At 26.7% G+C, this 25183-nt stretch overlaps 3 protein-coding genes across 4 annotated transcripts in view; 2 read left to right on the forward strand and 1 right to left on the reverse strand.

The window, feature by feature from the left end:
- The window catches only part of LOC551865, a 30055-nt gene extending 11150 nt beyond the window's left edge, over positions 1-18905 (forward strand). For both annotated transcript variants that reach the window (XM_006562467.3, XM_624251.6), the window contains exons 2-5: positions 3694-5744; positions 15808-15893; positions 16252-16376; positions 17413-18905. In XM_006562467.3, the coding sequence (XP_006562530.1) occupies positions 4759-5744; positions 15808-15893; positions 16252-16376; positions 17413-17949 (1734 nt within the window). In that variant the 5' untranslated portion in view covers positions 3694-4758 and the 3' untranslated portion in view covers positions 17950-18905. The remainder of the gene's footprint in view (positions 1-3693; positions 5745-15807; positions 15894-16251; positions 16377-17412) is intronic.
- A 2008-nt stretch (positions 18906-20913) lies between these two features.
- On the reverse strand, positions 20914-23001 carry LOC413746 (adrenodoxin). Its single transcript, XM_397185.5, has 4 exons — positions 22647-23001; positions 22080-22192; positions 21794-21926; positions 20914-21275 (listed from the first exon to the last, which is right to left on the reverse strand). Exons 1-4 carry the CDS (start codon positions 22793-22795, stop codon positions 21185-21187), a joined length of 486 nt encoding a protein of 161 aa, XP_397185.2. The 5' UTR covers positions 22796-23001; the 3' UTR covers positions 20914-21184.
- Positions 23002-23626: 625 nt separating this feature from the next.
- Positions 23627-25146, forward strand: LOC100577491 (survival motor neuron protein). The gene is made up of 6 exons (XM_003250044.4): positions 23627-23798; positions 23895-24068; positions 24231-24345; positions 24467-24764; positions 24868-24938; positions 25006-25146. The coding sequence occupies exons 1-6, from the start codon at positions 23757-23759 to the stop codon at positions 25062-25064; spliced, it is 759 nt and encodes a 252-aa protein (XP_003250092.1). The 5' UTR covers positions 23627-23756; the 3' UTR covers positions 25065-25146.
- The last annotated feature ends 37 nt before the right edge of the window (positions 25147-25183 follow it).

A 25183-nucleotide genomic window follows, 5' to 3' on the forward strand; every position in this document is an offset into this window, starting at 1 on the left:
AATTTTGGAATCTTTTGTTTTGACTTTTTCAAATTGTTTTATTTCAATTATATATAAAAATTAATAAAAATCAAAAAAGAAGCAACAAAAATAACTATAAAATATAACATCAAATCAAAATTAGCTTTTTTAAAAATTATTCGAAATCGATTTTCATTACTGTATGATTTTATTGTAAATTCGCGTAATAATTTTCTCTGCTTTATAAAGTACATACTTAAGATATTAAATTTCTTCTCCACTATTAAATAAATGTGTAGGATCGTGTGATCTTTGTCGCGGTAGCGCATGTGCACGCGTATACTACGTTTACAGAAATCCCTATAAAAGAAAAAGAAAATGTTCTAAGGTTGAACGAAGTCAGTGTGACCAACAGAGGGCTGGACACACGGAATGCGAGCGGAACCCGTTTCTATGAGTCAAGTATGGCTATTGACAACGGTCTCTACTCTATTTCTCTCTCTCTTTCTCTTTCTCTCTCCCTCCTCTCCTCCCTCTCTCTTTCTCTCGGTAAATCCTCTCCTCGTGCCCTACCCTGTTCTGCTTGTTCCTGCGGTTCAAGATTGTGCCACATGATCTGAAACGTAGGGAAGAAGGGAGTGATGGTGAGAGGATTCACGGGATCGAATCAAGTTACATAGTCAAAATTCAAAATCGTGGTAGAATTCCAATGACAAAGGAAGGCTTCAAATAATATATGCCGTGTAATGAGCCAATATGGAAAATTTAAACAAAAGTAGATATAGAGAAGCTGAGAAATTGATTTCTATTATACCTTTTGTGTGAAATAGTAATGTAAGTAATGTAAACTAAAGTTTATCGAGTGATTAAATTCTAATTTCAATAAAATATTTATCAATTTTCATTTTCGTTTGATCGCAAATATTTTTTTTATTTGCCTAGCTGTCTATGTTGTTATATTCAACAAAAATAAATAGAAAAGAAACATTAACTATCAAAGTTGCGATCTTAGAATGTAAATGGAGAATGATCACGAATGGCAGTTCTCGACTAACCTACACCATCCTTATCTACCTAATAATGATAACGATATCCGGCAATTAGAATACGCCATTTCTTTTACACCTTTATCGATTTTTATCGTTTTTATTTGAGCATAAATGTTATATCATTAACTTTTATCGCTTACCTGTTATTAGTAAATATATCTAGTATTAAGTAAGTATTAAGTATTCTAGAAAAATTTTTATCTATTAACCGGAAAAGATTTCACTAAAAAATATAACTATATCTTTCTTAAATAGATAGTTTAATTCTAGTGAAATTGAATGTGATAAAAAAGTAAGTAATCTATTTAAGTATATATTTTTTATTGTAAGACAAGATAAGAAATATAGAAATAATAGCTAAATATTAAATACTATAGGGAGTTTTCTGTCTGGAAAAAACTTCAACAAAAAATATAACTATATCTTTCTAGATAATTATATTTTAATCGTAATGAAATCGAATGTGGTGTCGGTAAAAAATATAATGTAAGTAATGCATTTAAATATATTTTCTTTTTATTGTAAAACAAGACAAATACAAGAATAATAAATAAGACTTGTATTTATATTTGCATTATATAAAAATTTTTTTATGAATTTTTAAAATGTTTATGAGTGCTCTAACAAAAAAGTTTTCCATAAAATGATGAATGAAAGATGAAAATAATGAATTGTGATTTTCTTTTATTTTAAAAAATTGAATCTATCGGATTTATAATAACTAAGTTCACCACTTCGAAAACTTACTTGTTACATTATTACGCGATGCGGTTTCGGAGGACATTAATATTTCATCTTCGATTCGCGTATTTTCGCGTGTAATGTTTCCATTGATCGATCATAGAAAATAACTTCGATCTTCCGACCGAGACGCGTCTTAACTCGAGCGTTGCGAGTCTTCAACCGGATGTAACGGTATTGGAAAGAACTACTACTTGAGAAACTATTTCTAACCCTTGTGTATAATCCTTTTGAATGGATTGCTTAAAATAGAATAATTGAAACTTGTAACTCGAAAATTGAAGAATATAGAATAAGATAATTTGGCAACAGAGGAAGAAAGATGGTGGAAAGTTTAACTTTTTTTTTCACCAATAATCAAAATTTAATAGATGTAAAGAAAAAAATTTGATTAGAAGAAATGATGGGTGAAATTATACTAATTATACTAAATTTGAAATCTTAGATTGTGAATGCAATACAGAAGCGTTTTCGACAGTCCATAGTTGCATTGTATACATCGATCCTTAATGATTATTTCTTCACAGATAATAGGCCTGTAATAACGGAATAGCCAATAAAGTATATCCTGTCGATTTAATCGTTATCCCTATAGCGTGCTACGCACACAGAGATTGGATCGGTGATTTCACGCGATGTTTCGTAGATCGTGAAGCGTTTGCGTGATCCGCGCGTTTTGCGCATTCTCGTTCTCTCTTCTCGTCAGAAAGAGAAAGGGAGTGGGGATAAGAAAAAAAAGAGAGAAGATACTCGATGCGTGTTCAACTTGCCGCGGGAAACTTTAAAGAAGGTCGATACAACAGGAGATGTAATTTTAAGTATTTGGCCAGTGTGTAGAAGATTTTAGAATAGGAAAGATAATAATAAGTAGAATAAGTAGAATAAAATGTTGAAAATCTAACTTTCTTTTTCTTTTCTTTTTCTTTTATTTAGAATATTTATTTCGATAATTATTTACAAATTTAATAATTAAAATTTTGTGCAAAATAAAAATGATCCGTATAAAAAACAATTATTCAGTATTTATCACCGTTGATTTTAAGCACGATTTGTTGTTGTTGAATTTTGTAACGAATCCTAATTTAATAATGAAAAAAATTACAGTTTTGTATCTCTGCTCTTTAAATCCTATTATGAGGGAGTTAACGACTGGAAAATATACCGTCTTACTACTTAAGGAAGTAGGTCGTAAAAGACTTTTGTATTCGAGCGAATTTTTTTTTATCCTGACGATTCGCTTATTTATTTGACTCTTGTACTTTAGTACGTGATCTAATAACCTTTCGGTTTAACTAATAATTATTCTATATAAAAAATGAAAGATTTTATATAGATTAGGAATACAGAAATGTTTCGAAAAAGGAAATTATTCGATTTGAACGAATTTATCTATATCTCCATTATACATATATATATGTATTTAGCATAAACAGTGCATTTATGAATTTTTTTTGTTTCTTTATTGATTATAAAATATAATAAAATTTTATAAAAATATCTTTCCACACTTTATCATCCTATCTTTTAACTTCTAATACTGTTTAATTTAAACATCTTGAATAGACTTGTAACATTTTACGTTGCGTAAAATCATTTAAATAAATACTGAAACTCGGTTAACCTCAAAGCGTGGGAAAGAGTTTTCGGTCAGTTGAAAATGTGATTTTTGTGTATCCAACCAATTAGGACAATGATCGAAATTAATGAAAGGCGTCTATCTAAAATATTACGTATACAACGAAATGATGGGAATCGTTCACTTGTTTCTTTTTTGTGTATATATATATATCGTTGCACGTTGAAAATTTTATTTTTGTTTTAATAAATTACCAATCTTTTTTTTATCCTCCAAACAACTGAAAGGATTTTTAATTTTATCTATCCATTTTTTTTTTACGATTCTAATATAATCGATTAATTATTTTCTTCCAATCTGTTTCAGGAGGAGCATCTCGGAAGCCATGCCGGCTAACGAGTTCTCTGGACATAGAAGCAGACCAAGGCTGCAACCACCTTAACGAACCGCTATTCTCACTAGCAAGGTCATCGGGCGGACCGGATCTAATCATGCTCACGCCGACTATGTTTCCTGTGCTCTCGTTCCTTCTCCTTCTTAACGACGTGAGCCAGAAGATCGAACGTTAAAAATTTGAAAAACCGTTTAAAAAATTGAAAATTAAAATTCAAGATCGTTTAAAGGGAAACAAAACAAGAGGAAACGAATCGGCCAGGAAAAGAAATATTAATCGATGATACTGCTCTCATTGTGCTCTTTGAGAATAAATTCTTGGATTTCATAAAAACGAATCGTATGGAATAATCGAGAAAAATATTTGCATAATGATTTTATTAACATCTCCTTTGCGGAGAAGCGTTTAATTTCCATTTTTTCATATAGATAGGAAGCTGAAATGATAAATTAAGAAGATAGTTAGAAATGGATGGAAAAAGTATTTATGATTCAATGGTTAATTAATGAAACGTGATCAAGAAAGAAAGTGGGGCCAAGTATTTATCCGAGTACAATAATTCTTTTTATTTATTAAGAGAACTCGAGTAAAATATTCTTTAAATAAAAAAGATATTAGGATATTAATCATGCCTTTAAAGAGGATAGTCCCTGCTTCCTATGTTTCATCGCAAAATAATTCACCTAAACTATTCTGAAGCATGAGCTGAAAGTATAGCTAGAAATGTAGACTGGTTATTGAATGCCGTCGCCATGGTGGAGCTGTTGTGTAGCAACTCCCTAAGTCCAGGAACCTATTCATGTGTTGAAAAATTCGCAAAAGGAATCGAGGAAGCAAGAAAAGAAATCGCACAGAAATTCAACATCTGACTATATAACTAATTAGAAGAAAAAAGGAAAGGAAAAGAATTTTTTAAAAAAATTTTATATATATATACATATATATAAAGATATCATAAAAATACGCCACATGAAAACGAGTCCCGCGTGGTGCCATGTAGAGGAGAAATCTCCCTTCTGACAATCCAGCATCGAGTAATGCTGAAACACATCCTGACGGGGCAACCGTCGTCAGCGGGCTCCAGGCACCAGCACAATGATTATCAAGCGAGCTCGGGCTCGTTGCACGGCGGCCACCATCATCACCATCATTCCACCAGTCACCAACAGGATCAGCAGCAACACCTTCATTACAACCAAAGCAGCAACGTTCGTGGAACAGGGAGCCAAGGACGGGGAGTGGACGTTTACGACTCTGTAGTCCATCAGAGAGGAGGCAATGCGCATCAAGCTGCCACGACGCCATCGTCCACTCACAGACATCCTCTGAATCATTCCCAATTGAGCGTGAACAATCTGTCCCAACGATTAAATCATTCCCATGCCCTTAACTTGTCCACGTTGTCCACGTCGAAGCATTCTGTGAACAGTGTTAGTCCTGTCGGTGGTGGAAACAACAATAACAACAATAATAACAACAACAACAATAATAACAACAATAATAACAACGTGTCGACTTTGGGGCATACAATAGTATCCCAGGTGCCGTTGCATCAAGATAGCAGACCCAAAGCGAATGGAGGCTTCGATATTTCAAGACTGTCCAGGTTACCCAGTCAGACGACACCTTCACCCGCACCTGTTCTCCAAGGTACGACAGTCGGCGGCCAGTTGACCGGTGCTGGTTCTACGGCGTTCCCGTTGAACGCTTCCTGGTCCTCGTCCCTATCGAGGAATCACAAAGACCACGAGACCGGAGCGAAAGAGACGTTGACCAGTTTAGGCTTGTTGTGTCTGGTGTCGTTATTATTGGCACTACTCTCGTTAATCTTCTTGCTGAAGATTTCACCGTTAACGGTGACCCCGAGTAGCCTGATCAGCCCGGAGGAGTATACGATTGTGTACGAGGTGACATTGGCGCTGTGCGCCCTCGCCCTCTCCTTGAATCTTTGTTGTCTCCTCGTTTGCGCTATACAGTTCCTCTTCACAGTGAAGCTTGTCAAGACTTCGTATCAAGGACACTGGTGAGTAATGTGTTCTTGTTTGTTTACTCTTTTGAACGTCTACTACTAAAGTGTCATTCTGTTTAGCCAATTATTTTTATTGGTTAAGTTTAATTTAATTTAATTTGGTCTATCATTTCCATTAATGTCACTTAATAATTTTAAAAATATCGTGTTCATCTATAGTATTTATTCATAAGATTGATATTTATGTATATTTTTAACAGAATAATATTATGGTTAAAACGATTGAAAATATTTAGTAAATATTGATATAATATGTCGTGTCATCAACCTTTATTCAAACGACTTTGTAATGTAATTGTTGCTTTATTGACGTACATTGCTCGATCACTGTAATTAAATAAGAAAAGTGTTAAATCATTGAATAGGATGATTCAAATTATAAAGTGTAGATAATTTAATTTGTGAAATAAGTATGAGAGATAAAATAACATAGATTAAATTAAAATAAAAAATTATTCTTCCACACACTATTCTTTATAAACTTGAATAAAAAGATTTTAATCATTAGAAAGAATCGCACGCTAGCGATTTTTCCAGTAGTCCAAGAAAAAATGAAAGAAAAATACGCAGGATTCGCGGTTGAACGACAATTAATTTTTATAATCTCACGTTACTAGCGACATCTTCAATCAAGATTATCCTTATACACAGGATTATGAGTTCTCATTCGTCCATGCGTGGCCTATCTGTTTATGTCTGGAACAAACGCAGTGTCCCGTATCCTGATGCGATATATCAGAGACTCTCTAATGTTTCTTCTCACGCGGCCTAGAAGACGAAACGCAAAAATTCACGTCCTGTAGCCGACATGTATACGTTAACCGACTGCGTGTTCCGTTTTTACCGACGAAACACGCATTCAAATATAATATTACAATACATGTATATAATGTATATTTCTTGATGCGAACTTTGAAAATGAAAATTACACTTTCGTTTATTTTTTACGTATCACATTTTCCGAATGTGTAATTAAGATTTCACTTTTTTTTGTGAATTTTTAATTAACATATTCGCTACCACATATATGATATATAATTTTAACTCTTGATATGCAATTCTAATTTCTTTCCTTTTTCTTGTCTTTCCATGCATAATTCATTTAATAATTTTATTAATGAATTTTTTACATAAAAATTTGTAAAAAAAAAAAAAAATGATTATAGATAAAATTACAAGGAGAATATAGATATGTTCATTTCTGTCACAAAACTTGAAAGCCTTTTTTAAAAGCGATACTAAATACTCCATGAGATCCAATCTGTTCGAAGGTTTTCTTATCGGTGGTTGATCGGTTTTTTCGTTGCCGACTGAGACAAAGCAAGCATTGCCGACTCTAATTATCGACGAATGGAAAGGCGCGTTAAGTTATGTAGATTGACCGAAATCGTCGGCCAAATCACTGTGATTATTCCCGACTCCGGACATGACATTTTGAGTTTTCTCTGGTTGTTTAATTCCATTCTTTTTGTCTCGTTTATCTCTTTTTTTCTTCAGTGCCAATCCTTTATTATGCGACGAGTTGATTCGCGGGAAAATGTCATATGCCATTCAACAAATGGAAAGATATTTGTTTTTTAAAACATTATGTGATTGGTGTATTGAAGTTTCTTATGAATGTTGCTTCGTGATTAAGTTGTTACAAACATTATCGTGTAATAAAGTTTTTAAGTGTGCAAGAAAAGGCGAATTTTATCCGTCTCTCACGTACATTCATATGAGATTGTCCGTTATAGGTTAGGACAAAGAATAGGAAGAAAGACAGTGACTTTTATGGAGAAGAGATTGAAAAGTATAAAATAAAATTTTTAAAAATTAGGATTCGTTTTCTTTTTATAAATATAAATTGTATATTTTAATTTTCAATATTGAGAAATGAGTTAAAATTAAAATAAATTCATTCGTAAGAACAATAATAATTATAAAAAACTTGAAAATATCACCGAACATTTTATGATTTGTTTTCAATTTTAGTCGTAACAATTATTTAAACAGAAATATAATGATGTTCTTTCGTTTCTCTTGTTATTGTTAATGCAATGAATTGTTCTGCTTTATCTTCTTTTTGCATCAACAAATTCAATTATTACTTTTGATAATTTTATTCATTTTCATTGACTCGTCTAGGGAATTTATTAATAATTTTAAAGAAAAATCTCAAAGGAATAATTCTTTAAAATGTTGAGTATATTCCATCATTTAATATATTTTTAGTGGAAAATCAAGAAAAAGATATATCATTTAAGAATATTAAATTATCTTACGCTTAATCAAGAATGTATAATTAATAATACAGATAATTTTTTAAATTTTAATAATAAAAAAATTCGTTTAAAATTCGTTTTTACAATTCGTTGTTCTATAAAATGACGTAACAACGACCATATTGATAACTCGACGAATATAATAAAATTTACATTACATATTGTTGCACAGACGTAAAATTGATCGAATATATGATTGATCGCATACATTCTGATGTTATGTTACGTCCATTATATTGATACACTCATGTGCTTGAACTCTTATCGATCATTTACTGACACGGTTATTTCTACAGCGACAGCTGTGATCATGACTATCATTTACAATTGTCTACGATGTTATTGTGCTGATATAATATAGTTTATTCGAAAGGTAACTAATTAAAATTGTAGTATCAATGTACGTTTTTTTTGCTTTGCTTTTATTTTCTTATTTTTCTTGATTTGTTACAGGGATTTTAAAACAATTTAAAATTTTGCTGAATCTATGAATATGGAATGTATATGTTATTCTATTTAAAAAAAACATTTAGCCAAAAGTAATAATTCAACGTTGAAATAACTCTTTAACTAATGCTTTTCATAAATTATTGTATAAAAATATTCCAATTTAAAATTAAAAAAAATATTATAATATAATATAATATAGTAAAAATTTTTATTCTAAATTTATTAAAAAAAAAAATATCAAAATATTAAAATCATTGTCTCAAAAATTCATGAAATCAAGTCAACTGGCAACGAAAGACTAAATTCAAGAGGGTTCTTGGATCGCGTTTCTTTATACACATCATCGTCTAGCCGTAGCCAAAGATCGTCCGGCTGAAGATAACTGCGAAGTCTGCGAAGTGGCATTGTTAGTAGAGGAAAAGAAGCCCTCTGGGATAGCAGACGTGCTCCGAAAGAAGCACGAGCTTTAATGGCGGTTCCCAGTAGTAGACGGTCGTTCCTCTTCGCTTGCTCATTGTCACTCGAAGCTTCAGTACTCGTCTCACACCACACTACGAATTCTGACAATGAGACTAGAGGGCTCAAAAAAGTCGAGAATATATACGACGGAAGATGACGACGATGATGACGATCACAGAGATATAAGAAGAATGAAAGACAAGTGGCACTGTTAAGTGCCAGCTCATTACTTAAACAGTGATAAGAGATCTCCAGTGCTAGTAATCCGAACACGCAGCATAGTAGATTTTTCAAATAACTTTGAATAGGTTAGCTGCTGCTTTGCGAATAAGATCTATTCTTCGACGTTAGATGGCGTGTTCTTATTATTATTGTTATTTTTTTTTTCTTAAGGATTTTATGTTTGAAGCAATTTATCTTCAGTAATTCAAAGTTATCGTGAAAATTGTTGGTACTAAATCGTTTGAATGGATTATTGTTTTGAAGTAGAAAATTGATTGTTTATTTTGAATTGAAAAGTGATTGAAAGAAGGTTAAGTTGGAGGGAAAATATATAGGATAAATTATAGGTTAAAATATATAGGTTAAGCAACAGAATTATATAGGTTATTGTTTGAGTTGTTTTGTTTAATTATTTTGCAACAAATTAAATTCTTATAAATAATTATTAATGAAATAATGAAATATACAAATATATAAATATATTAATAATATACGTAACATTAACAAAACAAATTAATAATTATCTATAAATCTAAAAATTGTTAAAATTATGAATGTTTTCAACTTATTTTTTTTTGTATTATTTTCATATAATTTTCATTATTAATTTAATAAAAATTCATAGTTTATAGTATAAAAAAATTAATTTGTAACTAATATCGAATTATATGTACATTTTTAAAGTTACTTATACCTTTGAATGAATAGTTAGATTAGTGGATGTTAAAATGATGTGTTAAAATTAGCGGTCGAATCGGCTAATTTGTGAGAAACTGGCTATAATGTGTTCTTAACTTAAAAGATGGTGGCATAACGTAGCTTCGAATGATCCGTGAAGCTCCACGATTCGAATCTGTCATTAAAAAAGCCCATCCGTCGCGGAAGTCTTGTTCGTTTTTCATTGACGACCGGGTTTAATGTTACAGGCGTGTCTGGTTTCTGTTCACGGCAGTTCTTCGTGCGTCAGAGCGGCCAAGCATACGCGTGCGGCCCTTCGTCTTTCCTTAAGAAAGAGATAGGAGAGTCTTTCGTGGCTGTTGGCATTCCACACCTTCGAATCCGGCGTCTGGAATTTTTTTCCCCGACACGGGGCACTGGGGAAAGGGAATAAATTTGGCAGGCCATGACTGCGCCTTAATATTCGAACAAGAAAAGAGAAAGAGAAATTCACGTGTCTCTAAATATTTGTAATTTATTTTTCGATTAATCTCTGATCGGCAATCGATAATTTTGATGTTTTCAGGTTAAATTAACAAATGATTGAGAAGAGATTTAAAAAAATTTGCATGGTTAATTTTTTTTTTTTTTTTTGATAGAAAAATATTATTTTTTTAATAGATTTTATATTATTATATTTGAATCATTTTGTGCAAGTAAAAAAAATATATACATATATATATATATATATATATATATATATATTTTAATAAACGTAGTGATCTTTAAATATACAATGTTTAAATTGATGTGTTAAAGCTATTAGTCTTTTCTACGCCTATACATTTTGTAACTATGATTGATATCTCGAAAATTTAATACACCAAAGAGAAATAGACTTTTAAATAGATGCGTTATAAATCGTCTCTTGAATATAAAAGACTTCTTTCATGAGGATTAAAATATCGTGAAATCAAATTTTATAATGTAATCTATGATTCTGGTTTATTTATTCGAGCAAAATGTGTCTATAAATATATGAATAATTGACAAAAGTACTCATAAGTACAAATTGGATGAATTAAGATTTATTTTTGTTATGTTAATAATTATTCTTGTATAAATTATATTGAATTATGTTTATATTACTTTATTTACTTCTTCACATATTTATCAATCATTTATCATTCATCATCAATTTAAAAATAATAAACAAGAACATTTTTGAAAAATTTAATCTAATTTAATTCTTCATCTCAATCAGACACATGTCATGTATGTTTAACTTTTATTTTTATTTTGCATTGGAATGCTATATTAAAGTAAAAACATATAATAATCTTTTGTTTCATATAGAATTTTCATATTAAACATTTATATTAGTCAATCAAGATTTCAATGATACTATATATATATGTATATATATTATGCCAATGAAATAGTAATTTTATAAATGTTCATATTTCTATGAAAATTTGTCTGACAATTGTCTATACAATCTTTAGGAATGAAAAATTAACCAACTAAATTGATTCTTCTGTAAAAAAAAAAGGAACAAATGTCAGGAAGAAACACTCGTAAAAGCGCACAATGACTCAGTTGCAGTAACCTAGGAAGAGGAACAGGTGCTACTCGGTCGTAACGGTTGTCGTGGTTCGTTTCAAACAACCCATGGCCACCTTTTAGTTTCGGCATCATTAAACCTTCTCTCTTTCCTTCCTTCAGACTCATTTAAAAACGAAGAAAATTTCCAAGGTAGTCTGATATTACCAGCTGCCGTTTTCCTTCTTTGTTCAGTATCATGATGCAATGATAAAATCGTTATTTGTAAATTTATTACTAATAATAATAGTCTAGTAAAATATAGATATTATTTTTTAAATTTCTTTAATATGTTCAATATTGACTTCTAACGACGCGATCATATCACTATTAAGAAGAATATCGAAAGAATCAAGAATGTATATAAATGTATATGATTCGTCATTCACGGTAGTTGGTATGGTTCACGTACATAATCTATCATCCGCGTAACAGTTTTACAATTCATACCGTAGAAATGCCGATCCGTAATGCTATTTTCGCGCATTCTCGATTGCTTAGAAAAACGTTTCCACTACATGCAGGCAACTTTGTTTTTCTTATTGCAATTTAAAGTGTGAAGAATAGGATGTTTTTGGTCAATTCATAGACAAATGATATATATTATCATTTGTCTAGCATTTTAAAAGAAAGAATAATAAATAGGAAACAATTATAATTAAACAATTATAATAAAAGAAAGCAATATTTTATGGATCAAAAATTATTTTATTTGTTGCCAACTAACCTCACTTTTCTGTCAAATAAAAAAGTAATCCAATATTTTGTTTCTAATCATTTTGCAATAAATACATTGCCACTTCTACTATACACGTTTCAATAAATAATTTATCGGTTTTAATAAAAGTAAACTTTAATGAATATAATTAAATTAAATATAGATAATTAATTGATTGAATAAATTTCTTATGATAGTCTATTTCGCATATGATTTATAATTACAAATTGATTATTCAATTAACACGCATTTTGCATAATATAGTAAAATAGCAGATTCACAAAATTACTTTTTTTTAAACTAATTTTTTTTTTTATATATATAATGATTGATTTTCTCTGAAATCGATACGATTCGTATCGAATGCTTCTTATATGGACATTGAAAGTGCGCAAAGTACGTGACTTGTGACAGGATATATAACCTTTTCAAATGCAGAGTTAAGTTACGAATTTGTTCAGATTATCAAAAATGATTTGTGATAATTTGGAGATTTAAAACATATTAAATCATTATAAACGAATCAAAATCAAATGTCAGATTGAATTTAATATTAAAAATAATATCTTTATTTATATTAAACGTATACTAATTTCTCTAATCAATATCATAAAAGCTTCTCGAGAGATATTTCTATGTAAGTGAAGATATTATATAGCATTTATCTACATAATTTCTTTATGCGATTTACAATTTCTTTTTCCAATAAAAAAGAAAAAAAAAGATTTACCAAATGTTATTGTTACCGAAGCAAAGACACTCTGGCGATTCTTATCTTCATTCATCTCTTCGAGTGAAACTATTTGACGTCGTGTTGAATAGGCTCAGACGGTTTTGTCGGGGACCCGTGTCGTCGCCTGTAGTCGGTTCCGCACGATCGTGAATAGAGAGACTCGTACGAAATCAAAGGACCGACAGACTCTTCCTGCTTAGGCGAGATCAACGAAATCTCGTTGAATGGAGACTTTACCTTCTCGCCGTATTATCCTCTAAAGTCACCGGTAAGTCGTATAGCCAACTGATACAACTCGCGAGTAAAATGAGCTTCTCTTATTCAAGCTCTGTTTTTAAGGATATCAAAATTATTGTTGTAATTATTTCCGGTTAAATTTATTCAAATAATGATTGAGAAATTATAAATCTTTGTTTTCAAAGTTTTTCGAATGTAAACATAACCTACTTTAAACTTCACGTGCAGTGAATATAAATAAAGCTTTCGCGCATGTCTAAAACAAAAGACAATGCGCGTGCGCCAGTACTCGTCACTTATGAAACCATATTGTGTCTTATATGTTAAGACTCTCTTTGTCGTGTTGTCATATTAATTTCTAGCTATTAATTTTACATTAAAATATACATATTATTGATTGCAATTGCATGTAATTTATTAATTTAATTATTAAAGTGATAAAATATAAAGTATATAAGAGTTCTTATATGAATAATATTAATATATGAATTGAATTTCGAACAATTGATTCAGTTCAAATTTTCGTGTTCCTAAATCGATCGAAATTGCATGCGAAATGCAGGTCAGAACCGTCTAATATTTATTGTTCAGATCGCGCATTCAATCTCATTGTTAATAGCGTGGTGACACGCGATTCTTTATCAACTATGCTTCCTAAATTTAGCTTTTAATCTTTTTTTCGATCCAATTAGCTCACGTGGTGAAATTTATTATGTACGTAAATTTCTATTGGGAATTAATAAGGTATTTAATATTCAATATAGGTTTTAAGAATTCTTGCAAAAATTTATAGTATTTATTTATTTTTATTTATATAATATCTATAGAAAGATTTTCATACAAGTTTTTTTATTAATAGATATTAATTATTTTTTTTATAAGATAATTTTTTTACAATAAGGCAAATAACTTTATAATAATGTTTTTAATTTCTTTAGAAACAAATTATCAATTTTTTACTAAAATTTATTGCTCTTTAAGGAATAGCTAAAAAAGTCTTGGAATTTTATGAAATTTGAGGTTTGATCAGTGTCGTAAGAATTATATAGCACTTTGAGATGAAATAAGTCTAGTGAGGAGTTTAAGGTGCGGCGAAGGAACGTGGAATGTTGCAATGGAAATTTATTGCAGTATTAGTAAATAGATAGATTGATCAAATTTGTGTGCAGTATAAATATCTACTAATTTTTTTTTTCTTTGATTAAGTAAATTTTGTAAATTAAAAAATCATAGTATAAAATATGATATAAAATAAACTATATTATTGTATAATAATTTTTTTCATCTGTCATCTATAGATCTTCCGTCAATTTTATAAGATAATTTCAATTGTTGATTATTCTTCCTTCGAAGAAAACGAAAACGGAAAATAAATGTTCGTTCGGAATAACTAACGTAGAAGGCTAAATTTACGCACGTGCACGGAAAAGATCAACGAGGAATTAGTCTAAAACTCGATGTTTTATTGGTATGGTGTTCTTGAAACACATCCAAAGAGGTTGTCGACCTCGAAAGGGATGGACGCAACGGTTTCTTAAGAATTTTTTATTTTTCCTCATACTAATGAAACTTGTTTAAAATCAACATATATCTAAATATATTGCAGAATAATAAATGCTTAAAATTAACAATGTTGGATAAAATATGCTTTCGTTTAATTCTTTCTATTTTTGATATTATCCTTGTATATTATTTACTACATTATTTAACTATTTACTATCATTTATTAATCTGATAATAACTAAATAATAATTAAAAATTATAATTAAGTTAAAAATTAATAGGAAAAAATTAATAAAAAAAAAATAAAAAAATTTAACTAATAATAAAATTATTAATTATTGATATCATATTTTTTTATGTTAATGAATATTAAATTAAATTCAAAAATTTTGTGATATTTTGCGCATAATAATTTAAAATACAATATAATATAATATAAAACACTTAACAAATTGTATTCATACATTCTAAAAACTATTCTCAAAAGCTGAACATTCATTGATGTATAATCAGAAATAAAAACGACTTACGACTATACTCGACAATGTTATAAAGAGACATTCAAGAGAATGTCTAAGAATACAAGAAGAATTATTCCAGGAAGAATTTACTCTTCCTCGATTCCAGTTATTATGATTTTAGCGCGTGAAAATTAGTCGCAACCAGAAAATGTCCAAACAAATTATGTTTTTCCATCGAAAATCTATATGGTATGATTCGTTTTACGATCTGGCATGTATAATCGAGCCTTTTAAGAGAGAATCGGCAAACTTCTTGAACACCGGTAATTGCGGTGAAATCGTTTGTGGTTGTAGGAAATTACCAGTATCGTTTGCGGTCGGGTTAGTTGACGTGCGTGAGCGGAGAATTATATAGAGCAATGTTGCTTTGTCGTTTGACGAATATACATATGTTTATGATGTTAATATGGTGACAAATAAAAACAGAAAGGCAAAAGATGAAGAAAGATGATAAAATAGAAAGAAATGTGTTATAAGAGTGATTGTATCGTTTGTACAAATATTATTTTTAATAATTATAAAATAAATAAAATAAATTATTCAATAAGCTAATCAGTGGTAATCAGTGGTTAATATAATAATCTTTTAATTATATTTTATGATCATTTTTTTATTTTCATATTATGAATATAATCGTTCTCTTTAAATTATATTTTTCATACATTTTTTTTTTTTTCAATCTTTGTTTTAGGAGTAACAAGTACCTGCAAAAATCATCCATCAGCCGGATATGTGCTGTCGGAGGATTTTTCATTAGCATTCCTGTATTTCTAACTGGTAAGAGGCTATTCATTCTATCAAATTTTATCTTTTGGAAGATGTTGTCGTATTCATACATGTTATATAATTTTTTACATATTTAATTTTTTTTTAATTTAAACATAAATCATAAAATATACATTAAACGTTATTTTTGTTATAGAAAAATTCATCAAAAATAATTATCTTTTATTAATCTTAATAAATTCATTCTTAAAGAAATTAAATTGTATTCTATTGTATTTGTATTTTCGTTACTGAAAAAATTAAAATATTTTTTTTACATATTAATATTGTTTTTTGGATTTATTATGATATATATATATATATATATATATATATATATATATATATATATTTCTAACAATGCTTTCAGGTATGATATTGTATACATTCATCCAGTTTCATTCAACACCGGCAATCGTCACGTCCGTTTTTATAGGTCTTGGCATTGTGTTTTGTGGATGTGCAATGGTTCATAACGTCTTCGTGTGGCAGAGGGTAAATACATTTTTTTTCATTCAGAGATCTAATATATTCAAAATATATTTTATATATTTTTTATTTTAAATATTTCTCAAGAATATAACTTTATTCTTCAAACTTAACAATAATATGATAAATTTCATAATAATATATATTTTATAAAAATATAATATAGTTAATTACAAAATTTTAGAAAAAAATATTAGAATTTTATATAATTTTTTAATTTTAATTTTCTTAATCAATTTATACAAGAAAAAATTTAAATTTCAAGTTTGTATTATGAAATAACTATTTTACTTAAAAATGTCATATTTTATTATTTTATTTTATAAATTATTTTACTGGCAATCTTTACATACATAATAATTATATTCGTTGTCAGATATTAAGAATTTTTTATTCTACGATTTATCTAAATTTCATATAAAACGTAATATAACTGTATGCACAAACACTACAGAAATAGCCTTCGAGAATCCTATTACGCAAGCGTACACGATCAGTATATGTTACCTAAAACGTTCAACTATGTCGCGTCATTCTGTTCACAAACTATATTAAATATATATAAATTATCGATATTGCCTTTTTTTATCATAAGTATTTTATAATTTCAATCACAAATTCTTTGCTTATTCTATAACATACATTTTTTTATGTAAAAGAGTTAGATTATTTATTTATCCCACATTAATAATTTTATTTATATTTGAATGAAAATATCAAAAAGTACATATGTCATTAAATCATATACAACATATTTATATATATATCAAAACATTTAATAATGTAATTATATTGAAGAAAAGAAAGAATTCGATGATCCAAGATTTTTTTGTCTTATATCAAATTTATTGACAGTGGATTGACATTTCAAATCACGTAAATCCGAATCAAAGTTACGATTATTATATTATATCTTGGAAATCGGTTTACAAAATTGTTAAAACAATATTATTTTTTTTTCTTTTCAAGTTCGAAAAAAAATATATATATATAAAATATATTATGATCAAAGTAATTTTTTATTATTATTATTATTTTCTAGGAGAAGACGAACGCCGTGAAGGCGTTAGCGCGCGAACAATGTGAAGCAGCGGTACAATTGCAGCGTCAACAGCAATTACAACAGCACCAAAATCAACCTCAATTACAACAGCAACAACAACTACGTGGTCCATTGACTATCCACTATCCTGGCTGTCCTACGAAAGTTGGCTCTGTGACAAATCAACTAAACGCCAGTCATACAATACACAGCCGTGCGACACAATACCAACATTATCATCATCATCATCATCATCGACACGTGTCAATGTCCCCACCGCCCTTGTTGCTTTCATCGCCAGCTTCGATCGCAGCGACGCACAATCATTTAAATGTGAGCGGACATAGAAACATAGTTACACCACCAGATACACCGGCAGATAGATCGCCACCAAGTCCTGGAAATAAATTGAATAAATCGCAACATTTGCCGCGGGAAGCGACCGGCAGTGTTAGTCCTGGACTTCCAGCTGCCACATTGGATTTAAGTAGTGCAGCAACTACTAATAGTCCTCATGAATTGTCTACATTGGTTTAGAATCTTGATTCAAAGATTGTTTTTAACGTAGAATTAAAGATTAATGATTGATTACTGGTTTTCTAATTAAGTTTTGATTAAAAAGAAAAGCATTTCATTATTTTTAAAATTATAAACTCATTTCAAAATTTGGATGATTTAATTGGTAGAAAAATCATTTTTCAAGTGAACGGTTTGGTTAAGCGATTAGTTCGTTTCTTTTCCTACAGTGGGCACTAGTATACAATGTCATTTCTGTGGTTTCCCGGTTAACCTGTTGCTTGTAGGATTATGTAATCTTGTTGTTTAATACTTATATTTTGTAAACTTTTTAATTTTTTTTGGATTTTTATTCAATTTTTCTAAAAAATTTTTCTTAAAAAAAAAATAGTTGAATAAGCATAAGTTCCAAGCATCGGAAATGCAATAATTGTTTCAATAGACAAATTTCGTCAATTAGATTTTTTATAATGAAGTTTGTTATAGAAAGAAAAGCAATGTTATTTCGAAAACGAAGAAAAAAACATGGATTATTATGAGAAATAGGAAAACAAAAAAAAAAAAAGTAAAATTGTTCGTTAATATTAATTACAAATAAAATAATTTTTAAGGAAACGTCCAAAAGACGTAGCGAAAGGAATAAATAATTTATATTCGCGTGTATCTTGCCATTACCATTTTATTACTATTATTAATATTGTTAATATTACTTAATTATTATTATTATTAATATTAATATTGTTACTATTATTATCATTAATGTTATGAAATTTCTAGTCCTAGGTTACTTTCGCCTTCACGAAAGAATAATTTTTTACTGTTGCGCGTAATTCAGCGATTATAGAATTTTCGTTGTGCATGCACAGTAGAAAGAAAATTGGCGAAGTGCAAATCTTGAACTATAAAGAGTAAAAAATATATGTAAATATACAAGAAGAATTTTGTATTCGTATTATATAAAATTTAAATTTTATAACTTGTGGTGGTATTTCGATTTTTCATTTACAAATTTTTTTTCATTTTTTACAATTATTAATTTTATTTAGAATCGAATAAAACATTTTATATTTTTTAAATGTAGAAATTATAATAAAATATTGAATTTTATAAATATGATAAAAACTTTATAATTCGAGACTAGGACTTCGATCAAGTTCACATTGAACATAAATCATTTTAATTTTGTTATTTAAGCGTGTATACTATACGTGTTTGTTCCTTCTCCTCATGTGCGCAGAATTATAGTTTAATATTCATAAATACAGTTATCGAGTCAAAAATCGATATGTATTTAGACTTTAATATTTAGAATTATTTAAACGCGAAATTAAAAAAATAAAAAAAGTATTGTTTTCATGTTCGATTTATAATATGACCGATCGTTTTTATATATAAAATTCTTTTAAAAAAAATAATATTTAGATTTCTTAGCTTACTTTTAATTATTTTATATTCAATATTAATTTTATAAGTAATGTATTTATACATTTTTTTTTATAATTAAATATTGAGTGAAAGAGATGAAATCAAACAAATAAACAAAATTTGATATATTGATGTGTAGAAATTAGTGGAAAATTAACATCATATTTAAATAGCAAATATAAAAATTATTATCTTAATTTTAATATTTTAATATAAAAACATTTTTCCATTAAATAAAGATTTTTTAAAAATTGTTGAACAGGGTAAATGTTTACTTATATTTGTAGAAATACGATGATGTTTTAAAAGATTAAAAGTTTATATATAATATTTAATGCAATTCTTCACTATTATGTAACTATTATGAAAGCATTCCTAAATATATATTTATAAAATATTTTAATCTATATCTGACGAAATAAATTGTCTCTAGATACTTTTATTATGATTTTCAGTATATATATTATATTATCATATATTCAACAAAAAAAATATTAAGAAAAGTAAAAATTTAAAAAATGTTATAAAATTTTTTAAATTTCAATATCTTTCAAAGCATTGCTATATATTTGCTATACAATAATATTAAATCGATAGAAAAAATTGAAATTGTTTGTTTATTTATTGTGGGCGATCAATTGTTATTTAACTACTGCATTGTTCAACAAAATATATTAGAAAAAATTTATGATCTTCGTGAATTACAAATATAAATCATTTATAAATTTTTCATATCGTATTTCATTATATTCGCGTTTAGATAGATCAGTGTATATACTATGTAAAACAATTCGGAATAGAGAAATATATTACATATATTCTGAATTGTATTCAAATTGGGCAGGGTAATATTGTACTGAATGAAAATATGTAAATTTTACGGTATAATGTTATATCGAATTTGTAAGTAGTGTAGAAATAGAATATTTTGCACGTAACGAAATATACAAATGACAATACACAAATTAAATTATTTGTTAGGTCCATGAGAATAGTACAAAAGTGTTTTAGCTTTATGTACTTACAAGAAATGTATTTACCTAGTATGTACCTAGTTAAGGAAAAAATAAATTATTCTGAACAGATAATGGGAATTTAGATTCAGTAAAGCATCTAATTTATAAAAAATCATATAATTTATAAAAAAACGAATGTTCAGAAATACAAATATTTTATTAAAAAAAAAGCAAATAAATCAATAATAACAAAATAAAATTTTTTAAAAGGTATTTTTTTTTTAAATATTTAACTTATTAAATAAATAATCTTTTTTAAATTCTTAAAAAATAAAATCTTCAATATATAATTGTATTTTAATTATAATATAAAATAAAAAAATATTTATGTATTCGAATTTATTACTGAAATAATTTTTAAAAAGTTTATATTATAAATATATCTTATTTACAATATTAATAATTTAAAATATAAATAATTAGACAGAAAAATTACAACATGCTTTATAATTGATAACATATTTTAATATATACATCAAAAAATATATAATTTATAAATATATTATTTTATATATATTTTAAATATATAATTTTTGATTTTAAGTTTTAAATGATAATAAAAAGAAAAAATATATTTCTTTCATAATTATATAAGCTTTTTACAATAACGCTATACAAATATGGAAATTATAACTTTACATAAATCTTATTGTTCTCTATAAAAGTTTTCTGTTATAACATACGTCATTTCTGCTATAGCATACGTCTATTAGTATTTAAAAATGAATTTTTTTTATTTATATATTTCAATCCTAAATTTTTTATCATTATAACAGAATTATTGTACAAATTTTTTAAACTATAACAAATCTTAGTTATGCTCTTGCATCATTAATTGTTGTTGGAACTCTTACCTCAATTCCATCAAGTTCTTTAGTCATTACTATTTGACAGCCTAGTCGTGATCTGAAATAATAAGGAAAAATTTTGAAAAAAGAAGTAATGTAAAATTACTAAAAAATTTGAAATGTTATTTTAATATTTATTTATGCTTAAAAATTCATAAATAAAAGATTATGAAAATTTATTCACATAATTTGGTTTCATAGAATTCAGAGCTAGAAAATTGAAATTCTACTTAAAACTACAGTGATTTATTATACGATTATTTATTTTAAAATAAAATTTATAATTATATTTAATTTTGAAAAATAATATTACAATATTTGTTTTTATTTACAAATATTTTAAAACAGATTAATAAAACAATTATTTAAATAATTAAAATATCTAATACTTTTAATATATATTATAATATGCATATGAAAGTGATTAAACATGTAAGTATATATCTCTGAATTTTTTTAATAATAACGAATTGAATTAAATTCTATTATATTTCAATTAATTATTTTTGCATAATTGTTATTTTTAATTTTATTACTTTTACTCTATATTAAATTATTAAATTATTATTGACTTACGTATCTGTTAATTCATATGCTAGATCTAACATATCTAATTCTTCATCTGTTGGTTTGTCAGGAAGTGTATCATAAACTTCTTTTGGAAATATCAGATGACATGTACTACAAGTTAATGTTCCCTCACAAGCACCTATATAAATAATAATATAACTTAAAAATTATTTATTTAAAAATTATAGTTCACTTATATAGTAATGAAAAAAATATAAAATATTATATTATTTTTCATCTTACAATTATTTATTCTTAAAATAAATGCGAATTATGTTTTTTTAAAACATACCATATCCATCTAAATCAATTTCATTGTTTACTACTATATCTAAAATAGTATCTCCAATTTTTCCTTTTGCTTTGATTCTCTCTCCACTTGCCTTAACAAATGTTATATTAACTCTAGAAATAATCATATTTAAAATAAGATTATTCAAAAATATATTATTATATTATCATCATTATTTTTTTTATATATAAAATTCTATTTTCATTTAAAAATTTTTTTTATTTAAATAAGATTTTCAAATTAATTTTATGATATATTTCATAATATACTATAGTATATGTTATATATATAAGTATATATGTATGTATATTTAACGCGTACATGTTTTTGTTCGAATATATATTATATACGTAGTAATAAAATTAAATGTACATTATACTATATATATTATTATTTATAATTTACAATAATAAAAATAAAATACAATTATCGCAATGCATAAGATTTGCATAATTATTTCATTAATTATTATACTTTTAACTGTTCATAATATTGCTTTTATTAATACTACTCTATTAATATTCTATTAATACAATAATATGTTTTAAGAAAAATTGCATCACTTACTCTTGTTTTTCTGAAAGTGGTTGCGTCGTTGATGTTCCTCTTGTTGTCTGTAAAAAAGGCAACATTGTGTTGCTTGTGAATTTTGAATAATTCGAAGCAATGCAGAGAATTGATCTCGAAAACTTTTGAAATTGATTTACTAACGCCATTCCACTAGCATAAGTATGGGACACTACGTCGAATGCCACAAAAGTATTACGATAAGTACCAATTATAGTTTAATTGTACTTTGTACAGGAACTTTCACGACATTCTTTCGATCAAATACTACTGTGTTCTTTTAAGATGATAGGTTATAAAATAGTATTAAGTGACATACCGAGCACGTGTTTCAACCATGCGTTATAACACGAGAATTGCCACTACAAATAATTGATTTATAATTTTTTAAAAAATTCTTTGATATTATATAAATATAATTGATAAAATATATATTATTTATAAATATATATTTTATATATATTATCTCATTTAATAATAAAATATATAATTTACTATTAAACATCTAGATACAATTTATCTTTTATATTTTATATTTTTATTTTTTTATTGTTCTTTCTAATCTATTGTTCTTTCTAATAAATATAGCAAATTAATTGCGAACTTATATTGAATATATAATTATTGTAATTTAAAATGACAATAAATATCATATAGGTAATATAATTATATGTGTAATTTTCAATTTCAGAAATTAATTTTTTAATAAATATAAAATTAATTTTTATAATTCTAAGTAAAAAGAACAATTTTAGTTTATTACATGAATAAATTATCATATATACTTTGACATTTTAAGTTTTATTTTATTATTATTATTAAATCTTTAATAATATTTAAAAAATATTAATTTAATGTTATAAATAAAATAAAATGTAATTAGTGATATAATAAATAAAAATATTTAATTAATTGATATTAATCATTTTTAAAGAAAATATTTTCTTGAATAAATAGATATCTATTGTTACTGATCATAAAAAGTTTTCATATTACAGTTGGCATTAGTGATAGTATTATCATTGTTTACAATTTGTTGCGTTTAAAGAAATGTAACAAATTAATTTTTCGGAAAGAAATTTAATATTTCAATGAAATTATTTTCATAAAATGGCAGATGATAATGTTCTTTTCATACGGGGAAATGGAAATGTATGTGTACATTTTTAATATCAAATTTAGGTTATAATTATTAATAAGTTAAATATAAGTACTTGTATTAAAGACATAACTTATTGTTTTTAAAAGAGCACAGAGCATAGTGAAGACGTGTGGGATGATAGTGCACTAATAAAAGCATATGATAAAGCAATAAACTTAGCAAAAGAAGAAGTAGGCAAACGTATGGGAATAGGCATTAAAAATTCTGAATGCAAACAAAAATTACAAAAGCAATCTAAACTTACAAGCAAACCATACAAGGTCATGATTTTAATATAATTTTATAAGTTTTATTAATTTTAATTTAATTCTATAAAATAGAAAAAAAAATTAAAAAATCATTCAATATATTAGAAAAGAAATATTTATTTTATTTTGTTTATTTATGATATTAATATATATATTTAAATTTTTTATGAATAGAAATGGATTGTAGGAGCACCTTGTCGTGCAGTATACTCAGAAGATGGTGAAATTTATGAAGCAATAATAACAAAAATTTATGAAAATAATGGAAGTTGTATTGTAAAATTTGTAGGTAATATTTTTAATCTGATTGTAATGTCACTTAAAAAATATATTAAATATAAAATCACATACATATATTTTATAAATTTTGTAACTTGACAAATGATAAGATTTTTTTTTAATATGTTTAGGTTATGGGAATACAGAGAAAGTAGAATTACATTCTCTTCTAGAATCAGAAGGTTTACAAAGTCAAATAGCTCAACAAAAAAATGCTATGGAACATAAATTTGATGAAGAAAATGAAGAGATTAGTGAATCAAATTTTTCTACAAATATGAATTCAAGAAAATATAGTGGAGAAAAAATGGATTGTGAATCTGAAGAAACAAAAACTTACAAACATCAATTTATGCCTGGAACGTCTTTTAATGTAATGGCAGATACAATGCCGCCTGCACCTCCTTTACCTCCACAATTAATGGCTAAGTAAATAAAAGTTTTATGCAATGTTTTATCCAAACATTTTATATTTATCCATGTAATTGTAATATTTATTTAAAAAAATTTAAATTTAAATAAAATTTATTAGATTACCAGATAATGATGCAGAGGCACTTTCGAGTATGTTAATGTCATGGTATATTAGTGGTTTTCACACAGGTAAATTATTTATAAACTTATTTTATATGAAACTTAACGGATACTTAATATAATGTTTATTTTACAGGTTATTATCATGGTTTAAAACAAGCAGAGAAAAATCAAACAAAAAGAAAAAATTGTTGATTATACATCTTTTTAACATGAAATACAATTTTTATATAATAAGAATAATAATATTAATATAAAAAATCACTATTTATTTCATTCTTTCATTTTATAGTTTATTGAAATCTTATTATTAG

This window comes from Apis mellifera, linkage group LG6, assembly GCF_003254395.2.
Source record: "Apis mellifera strain DH4 linkage group LG6, Amel_HAv3.1, whole genome shotgun sequence".
In the NCBI taxonomy this organism is placed as follows: Eukaryota; Metazoa; Arthropoda; class Insecta; order Hymenoptera; family Apidae; genus Apis; species Apis mellifera.

Coding starts and splice junctions, on each gene's coding strand:
- LOC413746 (XM_397185.5), bottom strand. CDS start 22,795: ATGGCGTTAGTAAATCAATTTCAAAAGTTTTCGAGATCAATTCTCTGC. Junction 22,193..22,646: donor CCACTTTCAGAAAAACAAGA/GTAAGTGATGCA, acceptor GATTATTTCTAG/AGTTAATATAACATTTGTTA. Junction 21,927..22,079: donor AATTGATTTAGATGGATATG/GTATGTTTTAAA, acceptor TTATTTATATAG/GTGCTTGTGAGGGAACATTA.
- LOC100577491 (XM_003250044.4), top strand. CDS start 23,757: ATGGCAGATGATAATGTTCTTTTCATACGGGGAAATGGAAAT. Junction 23,799..23,894: donor TCATACGGGGAAATGGAAAT/GTATGTGTACAT, acceptor TGTTTTTAAAAG/AGCACAGAGCATAGTGAAGA. Junction 24,939..25,005: donor TATTAGTGGTTTTCACACAG/GTAAATTATTTA, acceptor TTTATTTTACAG/GTTATTATCATGGTTTAAAA.